The sequence below is a fragment of the Cariama cristata genome, unplaced genomic scaffold, assembly GCF_000690535.1.
Source record: "Cariama cristata isolate BGI_N322 unplaced genomic scaffold, ASM69053v1 scaffold15861, whole genome shotgun sequence".
Classification (NCBI taxonomy): Eukaryota; Metazoa; Chordata; class Aves; order Cariamiformes; family Cariamidae; genus Cariama; species Cariama cristata.
This window is the reverse complement of record NW_009600005.1, coordinates 94841-112959: the sequence shown is the minus strand read 5'-3', so window position 1 is coordinate 112959 and position 18119 is coordinate 94841. Positions and strand designations below refer to the sequence as shown.

The 18119-nt window shown below is 36.6% G+C and overlaps 1 protein-coding gene across 1 annotated transcript in view; it reads left to right on the top strand.

Moving 5' to 3' along the window:
• Positions 1-348: 348 nt before the first annotated feature.
• The window catches only part of CEP89 (centrosomal protein 89kDa), a 37250-nt gene continuing 19479 nt past the window's right edge, over positions 349-18119 (top strand). The window contains exons 1-13 of the mRNA XM_009709882.1: positions 349-391; positions 2216-2322; positions 3592-3747; positions 4364-4565; positions 5730-5835; positions 7453-7481; positions 8720-8774; positions 9883-10101; positions 10371-10513; positions 10878-10928; positions 12024-12107; positions 13043-13146; positions 16760-16875. Coding sequence (XP_009708184.1) covers positions 353-391; positions 2216-2322; positions 3592-3747; positions 4364-4565; positions 5730-5835; positions 7453-7481; positions 8720-8774; positions 9883-10101; positions 10371-10513; positions 10878-10928; positions 12024-12107; positions 13043-13146; positions 16760-16875 — 1411 coding nt within the window. The 5' untranslated portion in view covers positions 349-352. The remainder of the gene's footprint in view (positions 392-2215; positions 2323-3591; positions 3748-4363; positions 4566-5729; positions 5836-7452; positions 7482-8719; positions 8775-9882; positions 10102-10370; positions 10514-10877; positions 10929-12023; positions 12108-13042; positions 13147-16759; positions 16876-18119) is intronic.

Here is an 18119-nt window from a genome sequence, read left to right as displayed (position 1 = left end):
CTGGAGGCCGCACAGGAGGAGAGAAGGAAAACGAGCCACCCCGTCGGGAGAGGCGTCGCCTCACAGCGGCCAGACGAACAGCCCGCCTCAGAGCGCGCGCCGGCCGCAAATAGGGAGCGAGAGCTCTGCCGCCCGTGAGCGAATGAGGAAGCGGGATGGGGCGGGCCTCGCCACTGGTAGGTTGCCAAGGCCGGAAGACGGGTGAGTAAGGCGTGTGCTCATTGGGGGAGCGCAAACCCGTAGCAAATCCGCCGCGCCGTTGTTATTAGGCGGGTCGCGAGGGGGAAGCGTCTGAAGTGGGGAGAAAGTAGTCGGGAGGCGGTAGAAGAGATCCATCCCCTACTCGGTCGCGATGGCGTTTAGTTTCAGGAGAGCCCGGAAGGGCCCCTTCGTGAGTATCCCTCCATCCAGGGCGGGTCTCCGTGCCCGCGAAGTAGGGCCAGTGAGGGAGCCGGGCCGCCGGGCCCGGGCGGGACGAGCGGGGGCCCCCGGGGAAGGCGGCTATGCCCTGCGGTTTACGCCAGGGATCGCTGAGCAGTTTGACTGAAGTGAAAAACGAGGAGAAAGATAAATCCTAAGCAAAGAAAAGAAGGTGTCAGGAGGCTGGGTGCTGGTGCTCTCCTTTGCCTGCATCCTGGGCCCGCCCGTCTTTTCCAGGAACACCCGGCTCTGGGCGGGGCAGGTGTCCCGGCGCCCTCCGCCTCCAGGGCGGCCTCTGGGTGCAGACGGGGGCTGGAGTCCCCGGAGTGGAAGTGGAGCTCGCTCGCTTCCAGTCGCTTGCTGAGGTGGTCCTCGAAGCACACATTCACTGCCCTGAAGTGAACTAGTAAAAGTTCGTAGCGAAAGCTTAGAGAAGCCAGGGGTTGCAGGATTGTCAGCAATGGTGTGGGTGTTATCTTCTAGTGTACTTGGAGTAATTGAAGTTTTTTTATTATTAGAGTGAAAATAAAGTATTGATCTTCTGTTGTTGTCTTACTTTTACTGGGGGATGACAGCATCCTTTTACCTCGTATTCCCTGGTAATCATAGTAAGACATCTTCAGTCAACAACCTTTAGTAAACAAAATGGTGCATGCCAGACAGACTTCCAGAATTAGGGAGCAGTGCATCTGCAAGATAAGACTGAGTAAAAAGGCAGTCTTCGTAATGCACCATTTAGTTAGCTGATGCGCCTTCTTGTAAAGACAGAAATTATTTCCCAACTCACCTGTTCATTATCTTGCTGGAGAAGGCAATTAAAGAATAATTGAAAAAAAAAAACCCTCTGTAGCAGAAATAGCAGAAAATTGGCCTGTTTTACCCCATAAAAAAGTAACATCTGTCTGAAGGTGATGGACTTTATTGTGACATAGTATTTTCTAATGCCTGCAGAGAGGGCGAGAGGCAATGGGCACAAATTCAAACACAGAAAATTCAACTTAAGCATAATAATAACTAAAAAAAAATACTGTGAGAGCAGTCCAGTGCTGGAACAGATTTCCCAGGCTGGACAGGATCCCAAGCAACTCTCTCTAGTTGACCCTGCTTTGAGCAGGGTCTTAGACTAGACAATGTCCAGAGCTCCCTTCCAACCTCAACCTTATGTGATTCCATTCAAAGTACTCTTCATAGGGAACTCTGGTCCAAGTTTTTCTGAGCTGGTATTTAATGTTATCCTTTTGAAAAAATTGTTGAGTTTGCTGATAAAAATGCATTAGAATTGGTTTTTTTATTCAGGTTGAACCTTTGACTGCAAGACTTGTTTAGTGATAGTTTTTTCTTCCATCTCATGCTGCTATGACTGAGGATTACTTCTGACTGACAGACTCTTTCTACAAGAAAGGGACTAATATTCTTACTCTGAAGCAGGGTTCAAATATTTGGGAAAAAATTGATTTCTAGTACTCCTTTTTTCTTGTATATGTACAGGAAAAAACCAAACTTGAATTGAGTAAGTTAAAATTCTATTTTTGCAAATTGTGATATAGTGGGTGGAAAACCTACATTCATGGGTCTTATGTAAATTACATTTCTAACCTTCATTAGCAGCTGTTCATGCATGTTAAAAAGCTAAACTTGGAACCATTTCAAGTCTTCTGTTTACATTAATTGCATGTAATTGTTCTTTCGTTTTATATGATTTTACATTGTTAGTTTTTGTGCATGTTCAATTCTGTGTTTTTTTCATTGTGATCCTTAAAGTCATTGTCAACTAATTTTATTTTAAATTGTTTAGAAACATATAGCTCATGGCCTGGTCCCTGCCGCTACCATAGCTCCTAAACCTGCAGTTCCCCGCACCCCTCCCCCTCGTAGTCCAAACCCTTCTCCAGAGAGGCCCAGGTAGGTTTTGATTTTTTTTATTTTTTTTTTTTTTGCTTCATCGACTACAATAGCATACTAGAAAAGCATGATTAGAAGAATTGTATGTCCTTGCTGCAGTATTTACATAGACCTTTTCATAAACAGAATATATTTTTAATTGGGGAAATTCCCTTCTTTGAACTGTAAAGATACCTGTTTTTCTCCCACTCCTAAGCATGCTAAATAATTAGGACAATGAGCATTATGAATATGTAACATTATAAATCTGAGTCAATTAAAGACAAATGGACTATTTAAAGTTAGGGCTATTTTTAATTTGGCTGCTCAAGCAGAGCGTAGGACTGTAGCAGTACTAGTACAGTGAGTCAGGAAATTTTAACTCCTTAGAAAAGCATAAATTAAACATTACTAACGTGCCATTTTATTGCATATTAAAAAAAGCAGGGACTTAAACTGGCACGTAAAACCATGTTGGATTGGATTTTAATTGCTATATAGGCAATTTACATAAAGAGAAAATACAAATTTATTTTTCTTTTAACTTGTAGTTTCTTACAGTTTTTCTTTGATGTTTTCTCCACGTTTAGTTCAATTCTGGTTGTTTTCTATGGTCTTTCTATTGTCTGTAACATTCCTACTTCATCCTAGTTCATTTTTTGTTCCTTTTTGACCTCCAGTTGTCATTCCTGTTACAGTCCTCACCATTTCTCTCCTTTAATCTTTGTTCCTACTTGTTTTTTCCTCTTTGTCTTACCTTTCTCTATAGTCCGCAGCATCCCACAAATAGGCACTTTTATCTACTTATGCTTGCGCTAGTTGGCAGTGTGCCAGGATTTATTAACAGCTTCAGAGTCATCAGTAAAAGGTCAGAGTAGGGAATAATGGAAACTAGGAGACAAAATAGCAGAACATGGAGCTTTTTCAACACAATGCCAGGTAGTATTGTTATGGCTAAAGTGAATGCTAAGTACTGTAAATTGTCAATGTCAGTTTTGGGAATGTAACTCAGTATATTCCATGATTTTCATGCATGTGATTTGGGAAAACCAATAGGTATTGTACTTTACTCTTGGATAGCCACGTTACGATAGCTTGCCCAGTTTTGTGCTTTACTTTGGGAGTTTATAACCAGTCCCTTAGCAGTCTCAGTGGCGTTTATGCTTGTTAACTGTGAATATTTTGCTTTGCTTAAATAGTGAAGACATTTTGCAAAGGAAAAAAATATAAAATGCGGAGCACAGAGAAGACGTCAGTATTGTTTCATTGCTTTATTCGCTTCTCTTCCAGATCTGCTCTAGCAGCAGCTATCCTTGCAACAACACTAACAGGGCGCACTGTTGCTATTCCTCAGCCTCGGCAGCGATCACTTTCTGAAGGTGATTCCACCTATGTGGAACAAGAATGTTTTGAACCATATGCGACAGTCACGGAGTTCAGAACGGGGTACTGTATACTTTCTGGTTTGATATCTTATATTAGAAATAGAATTTGTCAATGATACAGTTTTACCAAAGAGTTTAGCAAACTCAGGCTGTTATAGACGCTTACTTTTTTTTCTCACTGTCTCATAAATTGGGTCTGAAGGGTCTAAAATCCTTATTCCATTTCTCATAAAGTGATGTCACACATACAATTATGAGAGAGGGAGATTTGGATTGTACAGCAATCACAAGTAAAGCCATATATTATTTCTGCCAAATGATGATCAGTTATACAAACAGTTAATCACTGAGGAATCATCTGAATTACATGTCAGATATTTCCTTTGTGCTAAATAATTATTTCAGACTCTTCTTTCGGTAGAATTAGCAACCTTTGATCTCTAATCTGGTATTTTCTTTAAAATAGAGAAGAAAGTGTAGCTCTGGTGTTAATCATCTATTTTAAAGCATACACATAGGCTAGATTCCTTGTTTGCAGCTAACAGAAGCTTAGATGTCTGGTTGTGTCAGCTGCTTGGACTTGTGTATATTGTAAGACTCATGGTTCTACTAGTGTTTATTTTTTTTAGAAGAGTGAGCAACACTAGAATAGGCTTTAAACTGCTTTCTACTTGCAGGCCCCACTGGAAACTTGATGGTAGTGACAGATCTTCTGTACGGTCCCTGGAAATATTAGGCAATTATGGTGAGGATGAGAACATGGATACCTATCTTTCAGATGCTGATAAAGAGGCAGAGTCCAGCTGTCAGAGTAATGAGAAAAGGGGGGAAGGCTTTAGCACCAATGCTATTTATGCTGTTCCCTGCAAAAATAAAAAGGTAGGCTTTTCAAATGCATTAATTCCTTTACTGTGTTTTAATATATTAATGTGAATATTAAATATTTCTAAGGCTTTCCATTCTCTTCTTACTCTTCAGACATTTATTCAATTTTTATTTCACATGCTGCTTTTTGTGATTCATTTACTCCTACACAAGTTAGGTTGGTTTGTTGATCCTCACAGATTCCCTATCTTTGATTATTAGGAGCCTTTTCTTACTAGGAAAACACTGGTATTGTGTATAATTATTGTGCATAATTTAGTCTTGTAAAATGTTCAATATTTTATGTTGGGCTTGATACTTATGTAGTAGATTATTTGTTAAAAGCGCTAGGAACTTTACTTTTAAATGGTGAAAGCTTAGTTAATGATTCAGTATTGTGCTAATGAGCAGACACCTATCTGGAGACAGGGAGATTCAGAATCAAACAAAATAAATTACCTTGTTGTCTTGAAGACCAGTGAATTTTTCTATGTTACAGTTTTGGATTGTCTTAACCAGCAATAAGCAGCTTAATACTCCTAAGGCACATTTAAAGTTCAGTCCAAAATGATACAAAGATTTAACAAACAGGAAGAAGTAACCAAGTGGTAAAAAAACAACAAAATGCTACGTATGTGAAAGAAATCAGAAAACACCCCTAGGTGAAAAGACAGTAGTCAGTAAGGGGAAAGAAAGGAGGAGGAAAAAAAAGGGAGTGAATAGAATAGGTGGGACACTCTTGTGCAATCAACAGAGGAAAACCAGCAAAGACTATGTTAAAAATTTTTCATGAATCCCTCAGTGCTGTGTTATAGTAGATAAATGGTTGATCTTTTATTAAGAGCAAGTTTAGATATGACACAGCAAACAAGCAAATGTAGGATAATTTCATAGACTCTTATGACTGAATAAGGTGACAGGGAATATTTGCCCTGTGAACTAAATGACTATCATAGTTTCCTACCTGCTGTTGATCATTGTAAGGTTTAGATTTTATTTACATAGAGCCCTAAACCAAAAAAAGTACATCTTATCATTTATTGTCTTAAAATACTGGAGTACAATTCTGAATGTGACTGGGACATCAGTACACTAAAGGTTTCATACAGATGTCAAGACCTGTGGGCTGTTTTAACAGAGTTATCATGGTTTAGATAGGCTTGTCTTATTTTTACATAGGAAGAGTTTCCACCATCTCCTAGTTCTAATGCTGACAAGAAAGAGGAGCCTTCTTGTGAAACTGAGTTTCAGGTGCTGGTGGATGAGTCAAATGTGCAAATAGAAGGTAAATAAACTTACTTTAAGTCAAAATGCTGAAGCTTTTAATACCATGGGGAAAAGTAATTTTTGAATAAAATAATACTATATGATAATGATATATTACCTTTTTTTAAAAAGGGCAATGAAAGAAATACTACTAAATACTTAGCCATTTCTAGTAGTTACGGAAAATTAAAAATTTGCTTAAAGAGGGAAGATTGATCTGTGTTCACTGTATAACTGAAACTCCTACACATCCACTGTCAGCCAGTGTAAAAAGTGAGAGAGAGAAAAAAGTTTTGTGAACTCTTTGTCTTGTGTAGTACAGTCATTCTGTACTATGTTTCTGTTGATATATGTGCCAGAATCAATCTAATTTATGCTCTGGAAACTATTGGAGTGTTACTGTGCTCAAAATGTGGAAATAAGTAGAAACTACCAATGTTAAAAAAACAAAAGCTAGAGATAGAAGAAAACATTTTTATTCAGTCATTTTTCTTGGATTAAAAAATGTCATGTCTGAAAATCAGCAATAAGAACTTTTTTTTTTCTTTTTTAAATAATCAAATGGCACGATAATAGGATTGTTTATCCTTTCTACAGAAGTTGTATTATTCTTGCTGTCTTTTAAGGTCTGGGCCTTAAAATTGTACATCAGGTCACAGAGGAAAGTTCTGACAGAATAGAGAGCTGAACATGATCGTCAGTCTCAGGTTATCACCCTAAGCTCTGAATTGTTAAGCTTCCCAAATAATTTTTTTGCAGTAAGTAATTTCATTAGATCAGGGACATTTGGTTCATAACTGCACCTGTCATTAAGCTATTTTCTTGTAACAATAGAATATTGTGAAGAAAAAATTATGACAAGAGAGCAAGACCAATCTACCTGCATAGGAGTTTTATTGCATAATTATCTTGTCCATTATTTTAAAATTAGGAAAACATGAAATCAGAATTTGTTCCAGAGCTGCAAAATTCAGTTTTTACAGAGGATGGCAGCACTCTAGTAGCTATTGGATAGGAAAGAGGAAGCAGAATGGAGTCAGTTTAAAAAAAATATTTGTGCTTCTAAGTTTGGTTCATGTTGGATCCCAGTGTTGTTTCAATATTATTTCAGTGGAGTTATATGAAAAGCTTTATAGAGAACAATATCCAGAAAGAATGGGTTGCTTTGATAAAACCATTTAGGAAGTGGATGCGTTAAACTGAAAAGAATAGGATAAATAAGCCGTTTCTAATCCCTCTTCTGCAGAGTAAGAGCTGCAGATCTTGGAAACGGTTAGATTTGCTCTTGTTTTCTTCAGAGATGCAATAGGATTCAAGCCTAGTAAAATCAATGAAGGTATTTCATTTGTCCTTCAGTCAAATTCTAAAGTAATAGTGGAAGACAGCAATACAGCTTCATTTCTTCCATGGTTGTGTCTATACAGTGTGAGGTAAAGTAAGGTCTCACATCAGTATCCTGATGCACTATAAAAGAGATAATGGAAAGTTAGTGATCTGATTTCTGGTTTTAGGAGCACTTTCTTACATTTGTTTGCAGTATATAATATGTGTGCTTAGATATTCATATGAATCCTTATAGTTTACGGACTTACAAATACTTCTGTTTTTAAATGAAAGATCTGTTTTTCTTTAGCAGAAGACCAACATCTTGGCTTGAATGCAAAGGTAAGACTTACATGAAGGTTAATTTGTGATGCATTTTAGAAAAAACGGTGTTATAAAGAGCTGATAGTTTACAGTCACTTTAAAAAACCCTCTAATTTATTGCCACTAGGGAATCTTTTTCTTTTGGAGTACGAGAATGGATAAATAATTCCTTTTGGAAAAAAGTGACTATATAGGTAAATAGGCCGTACAAAAGTTGTTTGTTGTTGTTTTTTTTTTTAATATGTCGTGTGTTGTTCCACATGTGAAAGAAAGAAACTGAGAGTGGGAGACATCATGTTACAGCAAGAGATAGCTCCTACTGATAACTTTCAAATTCTGAGCCTGGCTTCACCAGATTTTTATCTAGTTTTCCAACTGGGCCCATCTGACTGCTCTCATAAGCTTGAAAAAGAATTCCCAAAAGTTTAGTTTCTCAGATCAACTTGGTGAAACATTATTTACAAAAACGGTCAGTTCTTCTGTTGTTAACATCACTTTTTTTCTTCAAGTTCCTGACCACATGTATTTTCTTTTGAAAGTGTGAGTTTTGACTCATTTAGTCATCAGTGTCTTGGTAGGTTAAATTACATAGCATCATATCCTTACAAAACCTCACTGCTATTTCATAAAAACATGGAGAAAGTTTGTATATCAATCATGTTCACCTCAAGTAAATACATTAGTATGAATTCAGCCTGTAGTTCTTTCATGATGAAAGAACCTTCTGAAAACGTAAAAATAGGTACTTTATTTTATCAGGAAAGGGAGACCAAAGTTCTTCAACTTTGTTGAAGAACATTTTACATTTTAATTTATTTGCTGATTCCCAGTTAGAGACTGACAATTCGTATCATAATTGACTATTCTAAAGTCTTAGTTTATACAAACTAACAAGTGGGAGCAATATCCATCCTGTCAAGGATGGTTCTGGTCAAGAAGCTTTACGTTCATGTGACTTTTATGTCAGCCATAAAATTGTTTTGAGAGCTGTACATCTTTGAAAACTAAAGAAAATATTAACAGTTTCAAGTGTCCACAAGTGACTGATGGCAGTGATAACTGACAAAATGATGTCAAGGTGGGTAAATGACAAGTCATATATTGTCAGTAGTGAATCCAACCTTAAATTCTGTTGATATAAAAGAAACTACTTCAAAAGTTCTGTTTCTTAAGTTCTCCAACAGTGGTGCTGTTCAGAGTACTTCAGAAAGGATAACTGTTAAAGCAAATTGTCTCATTTTTTATTTCTGTGCTAGGAAGAAAAATCATTAGCTGAAAATCTGGTATGTGAAAAGCCTCCACCATCCCCAGGTATTTCTGATTTTTCTATGACTTTACTACACATCTTCACTTTAATAATATACATATGTATATAAAAGTAGATTTTCCTGCTTGTACTCTTGAAGCCAAATTCACGGGGGGAAAAAGAGGTATTTCTCCTGTACAGGAGGTGAGAAAGTGCTGAGTGCTCTGTGATATGTATAAAAACCAATAGTTCCAGGCTTTTTATGTTAGGTGTTTTAGACTTGTTTTTATTTTCCAATCTGAGTGACTTTTGAAGTCTTAAGTAAATGACTGTGAAACGATGTAATGAAATTAAAGTCACACTGGAACTCTCCAATCCCTTAAGTTTCATCTACACTAGAGGATGTCACCATTATTAAGTAATCCATCACAACTGAAGTGGTAAACATGTGGTGACATGAGATATGTTGTCTACCTTCAGCTAGTGCCTTATTTGTAGGTTATTGCATCCATGTAACAATTCCAGCCACAGCACCTCTTAACTTTGTGTGTGACATGGATGGGATAAGTGCCTATCATGAGTTCATGGGTTTGTGTCTATTTCTGTGCTGTCCAACTATCTTATGCCTTCTCACAGAGAGTTAACAGTGACTATAAGTGCCTGAAGTAATACTAAATACACGAAACTGTTATATGTCATCAGTTACAAGAGATACCTCTGTATTTCAAAACCAGTACTTGGGTTTCATATATATCCTATACTAAGGAACTCTTAGTTCTGTATTAAGTTATATTCATGCCTGTATGCTGTTAGATTATGCTGGGCACATGCACTTTGCCTCCTGCAGTGGATAGTTCTGTCTTACCTCTCTAGTGACTGGTGCTAGGGAGAGGGAGATCTGCTGACTCTTTCTTTTTCCCTTTAAGGAAGGAATGTTTTCAGTGTCTTGAGAGAACCGATGCGAACTTTCAGCCACTCCACTATATAGCTCTCTTTCCAAATCCACTTTTTTCATTCTCCCTGGCCTTGTCTTCTGGGAGCCCTGAACTCATTTATATCTTACAAAGTATCACTCATACATAATGCTAATACTAGAAAAAAAGGATTATAATTTGCTGAAACTTGTATTCAAGTCTGAATGTCATTTAAATACATGGTACTGTGGCATTACAGATGTGTCTATTTGGGCAAGGCAAGCACGGGAAAATATGACTAAAGAAAAGTTCAGAGCACTAAAACAACAAAACTGGTCTCTGAACAAGGCATACCAGGCTATGGTCCAACAATTTATGGAAACAAAACAGCAAATGGAAGAACAGCAATTGAAGCTGAAGAGACTAGAACAAGAAAACAGAAGACTTAAAGAAGCTGCAGAGAAGTCACATAGAGAAGGTGGGAGAAACGTATAAGGTATTCTGTATTTATCTTGTTTGGTTTCTCTAATTTCTTACAACCTATTCCTGCAGTAGTAGGTTTCCACTCATTGATTTGAGCAAGTATCTATGCAGAAGTAGTTTCTAAACAGTATTTTCTATGTTTGTAGAAATTTTGTCAAGGAATACTTAAGTGATCATGAAAAAAAGTTAATTGGTTGTTTGAATTTAATGATTTTTTGTTAGTAATTTTTCATGAACTTTCTTGTTGGATATTTGTTTTAATAGAGGAGGCTACAGAATTACTTTCTCTCAGACAACAAGCACAAGAACTGGTGGATGAAAATGATGCTTTGAAAATGACGGTCCATCGTTTAAATGTAGAATTAAGTCGCTATCAAACTAAATTCAGGCCGTTGTCCCAAGAAGAGGTGAGAATCTTGGTTATAAAGGCAGTCTGTACTGAAATGTCCCATTGTCCTTTCATTCATCTTTGAGTTTTTAAGACTATTTTCTCCAAATTTGCTGCAAAGTCTACAAATGGCATAGGCTTTTTCTGAAACTTAAAATAAGCATTTATTGTTAAGTCTAACTTTAAGAAGTTAGACTTTCTCTTGTATTAGTAAGATACTGAACTTCCAGTTTTGTTGACTTTGTTGAGTGTGTGTTACATACGCAACACGTAATTAGAAACATAAGCTTACTTGAGGTCATAATTCTGACTGCAGTGGACAGTGGTTGGTACTTCAAAAAGCAGAAAATAATTTCGGTATCTTTTTTAAAAATCTACTTTAGCATCTAAAACTGAAAAGTTTACCCACAAAAGGACCACCGCCACCATGGCTGGTAAGTAAAATAATATTTTCACTCATCTGTTCATTCCTTTCTAAGTAGTAGAATTTCTTTACTGGAACCAAAATAGTCACGATATTATTTAGTTACTCTGCTGAACTATCACATACTAGTAGAATATTGTAAACATTTGTTTGTTGCATAAAAAGATGTAGGGCAGAACTTGGCAATGAATGTGTGCAGCCCCAGTTGAATTTACAGTAAGCTACAGATTGCATACAATCATCAGCTTTGAACTACTGAATGCGAATTAAGTAGAAGTACTGTTATGCTGAGAATCATAAATACCATCTTCACTTTGTATTGTCTAGCATATAGTTTGCTTCAAGGTCTATTGCTTAATTGTTAATCTTCTGTTATGATTATTTTGAAGATGATACTAAAAGAAAATAGCATATTTCAGTGATTCTGATGGTAGGAATGGTCATGGATCCACTAGCAGCCTATGAACTTCTGGCAAGCAGAAGGCAAATAGTCTGTGAAATTGAATGTATTTGTAATATGTGAAACAATTTCTCCTTGAAATGCTAATCAAATCTTAAATTTTCCTTTCTCACTGTTATTCAGAACTATACAGAAATAGGAAAGTCCTCCTGCTCTATTTTTCTAGCTATAATATCCAAGAATCACATATGTATGTATTTAGTTTTAAAGATGCAGGTTTGAGAGTGTAAAAATTCCTTTCCCGCTTACTAATGAATGTGGTCTAAATTTGACTATTATTAACTGTATTCACTGTAGTTCTTTCAGGTTGGTTTCATATTAATTTGTATCCACATTCTGCTGTGTTGCATACACTGACAAGTAATAGCTGCTTTTTAGTGAAGTGTGCAAGTATAGCATCCAGCCTTGTCCTTTCCAAAGCTTGCTCCTAAAGCGGTGCTATTAAGTGCTTCTGCAGCATGATTTTGCATATGGTGGTCTGCGTGCTTGTGTAAGTCCTGCACTTTTGTCTGCAAGGCATATACGTAAACCTTTAATAGCTTTTAAAACTGGCAATATATAGCAGGAAAAGAAGTAAAAAATATGGATGAGATTATGGTTTGTAATTGATTTATATGGATTTTTATTTTTTTAATTTTTTTAAAGTTGGATATGAAGTATTTGTCACCTCTTCTGTTGGCATATGAAGATAGAATAAGAGAAAAGGAAGATTTAAATCTTGAACATGAGGCAAGTTGCCATTTAAAGAAAATCTAGTTCTACACTAAAGCAGAAATAAATTACTGAAATTTTTTTTAAGAGATTTGTCAAAGCTATTTTCTGCCTAAAATTCAAAGTGACTTTGTTCTACTTTTCCATGCATAGTTATTGTGCTATCTTATCCTACTTGGCTTACTTGTTTTTGTCAGCCTATTCAGATGTAGAAGCAGGCACTACACTGAGATGTACAAGAATTGTGCTCTCTGAATAGAGTAAACCGTAAACACAGTCAGTGGTAGAAAGAATTTACCATTATCATTAATAATGGGGATTCAGTGCCCTGTATAGCTGCTTTTCCAGTTACAGGCCTGTGGATTTTGTGGTAGAAGAATGTTTATTTCTAGGTATTTAAGGAATGGCCACTCTTTTTGCTCTTTAGAAGTATTTTTTTGTCACTGTATCTTTGAAAAATGGTGTTTTGCTTCACAGCAGAACTGCCATAGCTTTTCAAAATAAATTTATTTCCTTCAAAAAATTAAGCCATAAAATTAGCAGAAAACACCGAGGGTTTTATATTACTGTAAATTCACTGTTATTATCCTACCATATTCAAATTCAGGTCATTCATACTGAAAATGTATAGTATCATATCGTAATTTCCAGAATTCAGTTTTTTAAATGCATATTTTAAGGATCTGCAACTCGCTTAATTCAAATGACACTTGGCAAAAATGTGTCACAATTCAAATATCTGTATTATTTTTTATTCAAATATTAGTAGATTGATGAAGCAATTTAAAAGTTAAGTATGCACATCTGAATTAAAGATGAGTGAGTAGTCTGCTGTTAACAGAAGAATCAGAAGGCACCCAGGCATGTATATTTATAAAAGTTTTTGTTGATGTGAAAATTAAAACAAAATACTTACCTCTGAAGAATTTTATGCGGAGTCCTTTGTCTTCCAGGAGGATATGAAGAATTTTAAAGTAAGAGTTGAAGAGTTGGTGAAGGAGAATGAAGACCTGCATGAGCAATTAAATAAAAACAACTTTATTACTCCTACAGAATGGTAAGTTATATTACTAGAAATTAATTTAAAAGCTACTCATTATTTTCCTTGTTGCAAGCAAACTTTTAAGATTACAGCTCTTAAGGAAAAATTTTGTTCCCCTCAAGCAAAATAAGTTTTGCTGAAAAGTTAATAGGGTCACAGTTATGTCTCGTTGGAACAATGCTGATCTGCAGTGCCTGAAAATAATTTTGGAGTAAAGATTAAATAGTGAATGTGCAGTTTTGCACCTGAAGCCCATGTAATTTTGTCCCAGACCTTGCAGGTTACATACTTAACTTTTACACTCCTACTAATAGTAGGAATGTGCCAATGACATCATTTTTTCATTAATGTAAGATGGTGTTGGAATATGGCATTAGAAGATTTTTCTGTTCTTGAAGTGAAACAATGCAAACATAATGAAATTAAGTAGTATAAAATACATAACAGGCTTAATAACACTTTACCTAAGTCAGGCATTCATCAGTTGGTAACTGAGATGGAGAAGAGGCTCATCATACTGGTTCATCACAAGATGATTGTGAGCTTTTTAGGGCAACAGCTATAAAGGAAAAAAAAAAAGCAGCAGTAGAGTCCTGGGGTATGTTAGAATAGGTCCTTCTAGTACAGGTTGGGCAATAACAACAGGATTGTATGGAAATCTCTGGAGGGTCCCAGTCATGCATAGTTAAGTACAGACAAACAGAGCTGAAAGGGTTTGTGGTGTAGCCAAGGAAATGGAGAGCCTCTTTTATTTGGAGGTTAGACAGGTTGGCCTTTCTCATTTAGCAAAACAAAGGCTGAGAAAGAACAATGTTGCTTTCTGTATGCACATCAGGAACAGGAGTCACGGAGTACACAAAAAACTACTTGAGCTGTATTTATAGGACTGAGGGCAGTGTTACTAGAACAACAACTGAGTATGCATTTGCCATAAACAAACTTAAAGTGGAAAGTGGAAGATGATTCCTAACCAGCGTAACAGGTTTTGGAACAGCATCCACCATGAGTAGCGAACATAAAAATTCTTACTGTACTCATGACACAGGTGGTAGTTGTATGGAAGGGATCATATGGCACACTGTCTGCACTAGGAGGACATTCTGACTCAAGTTGTCTCTTCCAATCTTAAGTCCAGATTGAACGAATAACATTGACTGACTTTCAGTGAGAGCCTCCTCAAGGCAGAATTGCAGAAGTGTTTAGTTTCTGTATAGATTTGGTTAAGTAGGTTGTTTTAAAGGTATCAAAGTGCTTTATAGGTGGTTTAATAAAATACTCTGGATATTTTATGTATCCTTGAGTGCTTATATACTGTCCTCAAACTCCAAAACACTCTTCACAGAGGTGTTTTGGCTTCTTAGATATGAATTTTTGAACTTTTAACACCTTTGCTTTTAATTTGCTTCTCTGCAAATGAATGAGAAAAGTTCATATCTCTCTGAGCTGTTTCAGGCTGTCTATAGGCTCTGTCTGGGAGCTGTTTAAGGCTGGGGTTCAGCAAGGCAGGGATGTCAGCAGCAATACCACCTTGCCCAGCTTTTGGTCTGTACCTTCAGTGGCTTCTTCACGCTCACATTGCTCCTTTTTTTGCATTTACATAACTGGTCATGGGATGCACTGTCAAGCACATAAAGGAGTTGGTCTTGGTCAGCCTAATCCCCCTTTTGTAGCAATCTTTAAAATTTTGTTTCACCATGTTGCTTTATGGTGCCAGGCATAGCTGAGTGTGAGGATATAGCTTAGCAGTGTGGGAGACGTTCCTTATGCCTAAACCTGTTGATGAAATAGGATCTTAGTGATACCAATTTGAAAGTTACAGTTTTACCTGGAAAATTATTTTGTTCTTTGTTTAAAATTGTTATACTTCAAAGACAAATCCCATTTCCTCAACCTTAACTCCAGCCTAGATAGTTTTGATGGGAAGAAAACTTCCATTGTTTCTTTCAGCTAGTAATGCTTGGCATCTTACATCAGCACTGACCTTCCTGTCAGAAATAATTTATGTAGTTTGTCATTCAGTTTTCATTTCATATTTATCCATTCAGATGAACACATGCAGAGTATTCAGTGGTTAAACAATATGAACTCTATCTTAGCTATTAACCAATTTGTAAGTGCATTTGACTGATGTTCATTTGCTTCCTTCTCCTATGTCCACTGCAGTAAATTAAATAAGTCAGCTAAACTTACAAGCTCCTCTGTGCAGAGCTTTTCCTGGATACAAGTAAGCTGGCTTCCATTTCTGTGTTTGCAAAAATCTTCAGGGCAGACAGTTTAAGACTATGTTTTTCAGTTGCCAGACAACAGTTGTTAACTGTATGGTTCAGCTTAAATTGTAGTCAGAATATCATTTGATGGTAGGGGAAATTGTCCCTATCTAGATCTATACATAATAGGATGCATTTTTATCTAGGTCAGGCCACACATGAACAAACTAGATATATGTTGTGTTAGTTACTGTCATCAGAAATCCTTGGTAACAGTCTATTTTGCTACACTTTCTTTGGGTTTAGGCTTCTTTTGCTGATTGATTGATGACAACTCTTGAGTTTAAATTCATGTGATATCATCTGACACTTGTACTGTATTTCTTGTTGCATTCTGGCTAGTACTTCTCAACTTTTTAAGCTATTATTAGAACAGCAAGTAGTTTCTTACGCTTTTGTTAACATCAGAAAGACTGGTATTGGTTTTCTTGAAAGCTGAATTAATAGTAGTTACAAAGTAGAGAGTTGAGTTCTCTACTCAGGATAGTTCAGTTTAATGGCCCATCTTTACAGGCCCATGAAACACACTGGTGGTATTTTTCCAGAGATCAAAGCCAAGTAAATCCAAATCCTATCCAAGAACTTATCACATGTTTTGAAAACAAATTTGATTCAGTTACTAGTTACATAGCTGTCTTCAAGTCACCTGGCACCATTATGTAGCTTTAATTCCCTCATGAGAAAAGTCTGAAGAGAACTGGGCCTGTTTTGCCTAGAGAAGAGAAGGCTCAGAGAATATCTTATCACCACATATAAATGCCTGAGGGGAGGGTGTAAAGACAGAGCCAGGCTCTTTTCAGTGGTGCCCTGTGACAGGACAAGAGGCGATGGGGACAAACTGAAACACAGGAGGTTCCCTCTGAAAACCAGGAAACAGTTTTCCACTGTGAGCACTGCAACAAGCTGTCCAGAGAGGCTGTGAAGCCTCCATCCCTAGAGATAATCAAAAGGCATCTGGATATGGTCCTGGGCAGCTGGCTCTAGGTGCCCCTGCTTGAGCAGGGGGGTTGGACCACATGACCTCCAGAGGTCCCTTCCAACCTCAACCATTCTATGATGCTACAATTCTAATTCACACATTCATATTTTTCCTTCTTTCTATCAGGAATTTTTGCTTTAGTTAGTAAAATATTTTAAACATTTTTTAAAATCATTTACATTTTGAGGGTTGTGAATTCATGTCTCTAATAAGCTTATCTTGGGTCCTGACACTGCTTTCAATGAGAGTTTTTAATTTGTTTTTTAAAGAGGTTCAAATATGATGTTATAGGTTTACACTGTTGGAAGTCAGTTGTGTTTTTTCATTGGACATAAGTTAATATTTGAATTATACTTCATTTATAAGCTGGTTGTCATTGCAGGCAGCAGCTGCAAACTCAGGCCAAGCTGGTCTTGGAAGAAAATGGATTGTTGATGGAGCAACTCAAAATTCAACAAGCTAAAGCAAAAGATAGTCACAGACAACATGTTCAAGAAGGTAAAGTGCTTGAGTTGCTAGTCATTTGAACTACACCAAAGATGGTACTGCAGGTTTGGTTGGTTGTGTCTGGGCGTGGGTTTTTTTGGTGTTTTTTTTTTTGGTTTTGGGTTTTTTTGCAACTTCATATATGCCTACAAAGCATTGCTGAATGCAGGTAACACTAATATGAGGTCAAGCTCTGGATGTCAACTGATACTGAAAAGAAATGTCAGTATCGCCTATTAACAGTATACAGCATACTCCATTTTGACTTGCTTTCTCTGAAAAAGTGACAAGAACTGTTAAACAGCAGTACACTCATTTTCATATTTTAAGAGCACTTTAAACTTTACAGGTTGGTGGTTGTGAGATATTATTTGCTTATTTAAATGTTCAATTTAGAATTTGTATGTTTTTTTTAATTTCCTGCTTTATAACCAATGTTTATCACTTCATATAGTTAATTATAAGTAGCAGTATTTGATTTCACACTTTTATAATTTGATACTGCTTACATTTACATTCATCTTCAAGTAATAATCTGTTATCTATTGCTGTTTTATCAGAGGTTTGTATTTACTTGAACTCAGAACACTTGATATTCCTTGTCTTGCCTGTAAATATTATTTCTTGACCAAGATTAATTTTTCTGCTGATAGTTATGTTTTGCATTGGTAGATTCCTCTGGATATTTCTTGTTAATAGCCTTCTGACTGGATATTAGAAAGAGAACTAGCATGTTATAGTTTAAAATCCCAAAATAGAAAGAAAATCCCAAAATTGAAAGTAAGATTTCTTAATGAAGTTTAAAAAGCAAAATTGAATCTTAACTCACAGATTAGAATGTTCTGAAAAACATTTAATTATGTACGATTTAACATAAGTCACTGATGAGAACAGTTTCCTTTATTGAACCTATATAGCAAAAGAACACTTTCCTTAAGTGAACCTATATAGTAAAACTCCAGTTCTGAAATTTTTTATTCATCTGCTGCCTAACTAGAAATACTTTCCAGTCTGCTCTTAAAGTTTCTGAATTTCTTGTTTAGAGTTTTCTCTCTCTCTCTCTCCCTATATCCATCTGTGTTCAGAAGAGAACAACTTATCAACCCAAGGCCAGAGGCCAGACAATGCTCCAAAATGAGGTGTTCCTTTTTCCAAATCTCAAAATAGCTTAATCTGTCATCAGAACATCCTTAGTAAACACTGACAGATTTTGTTATCTGTTGCTGGAGTTCTCACAAGGAAGCAAGAGCCCTGAT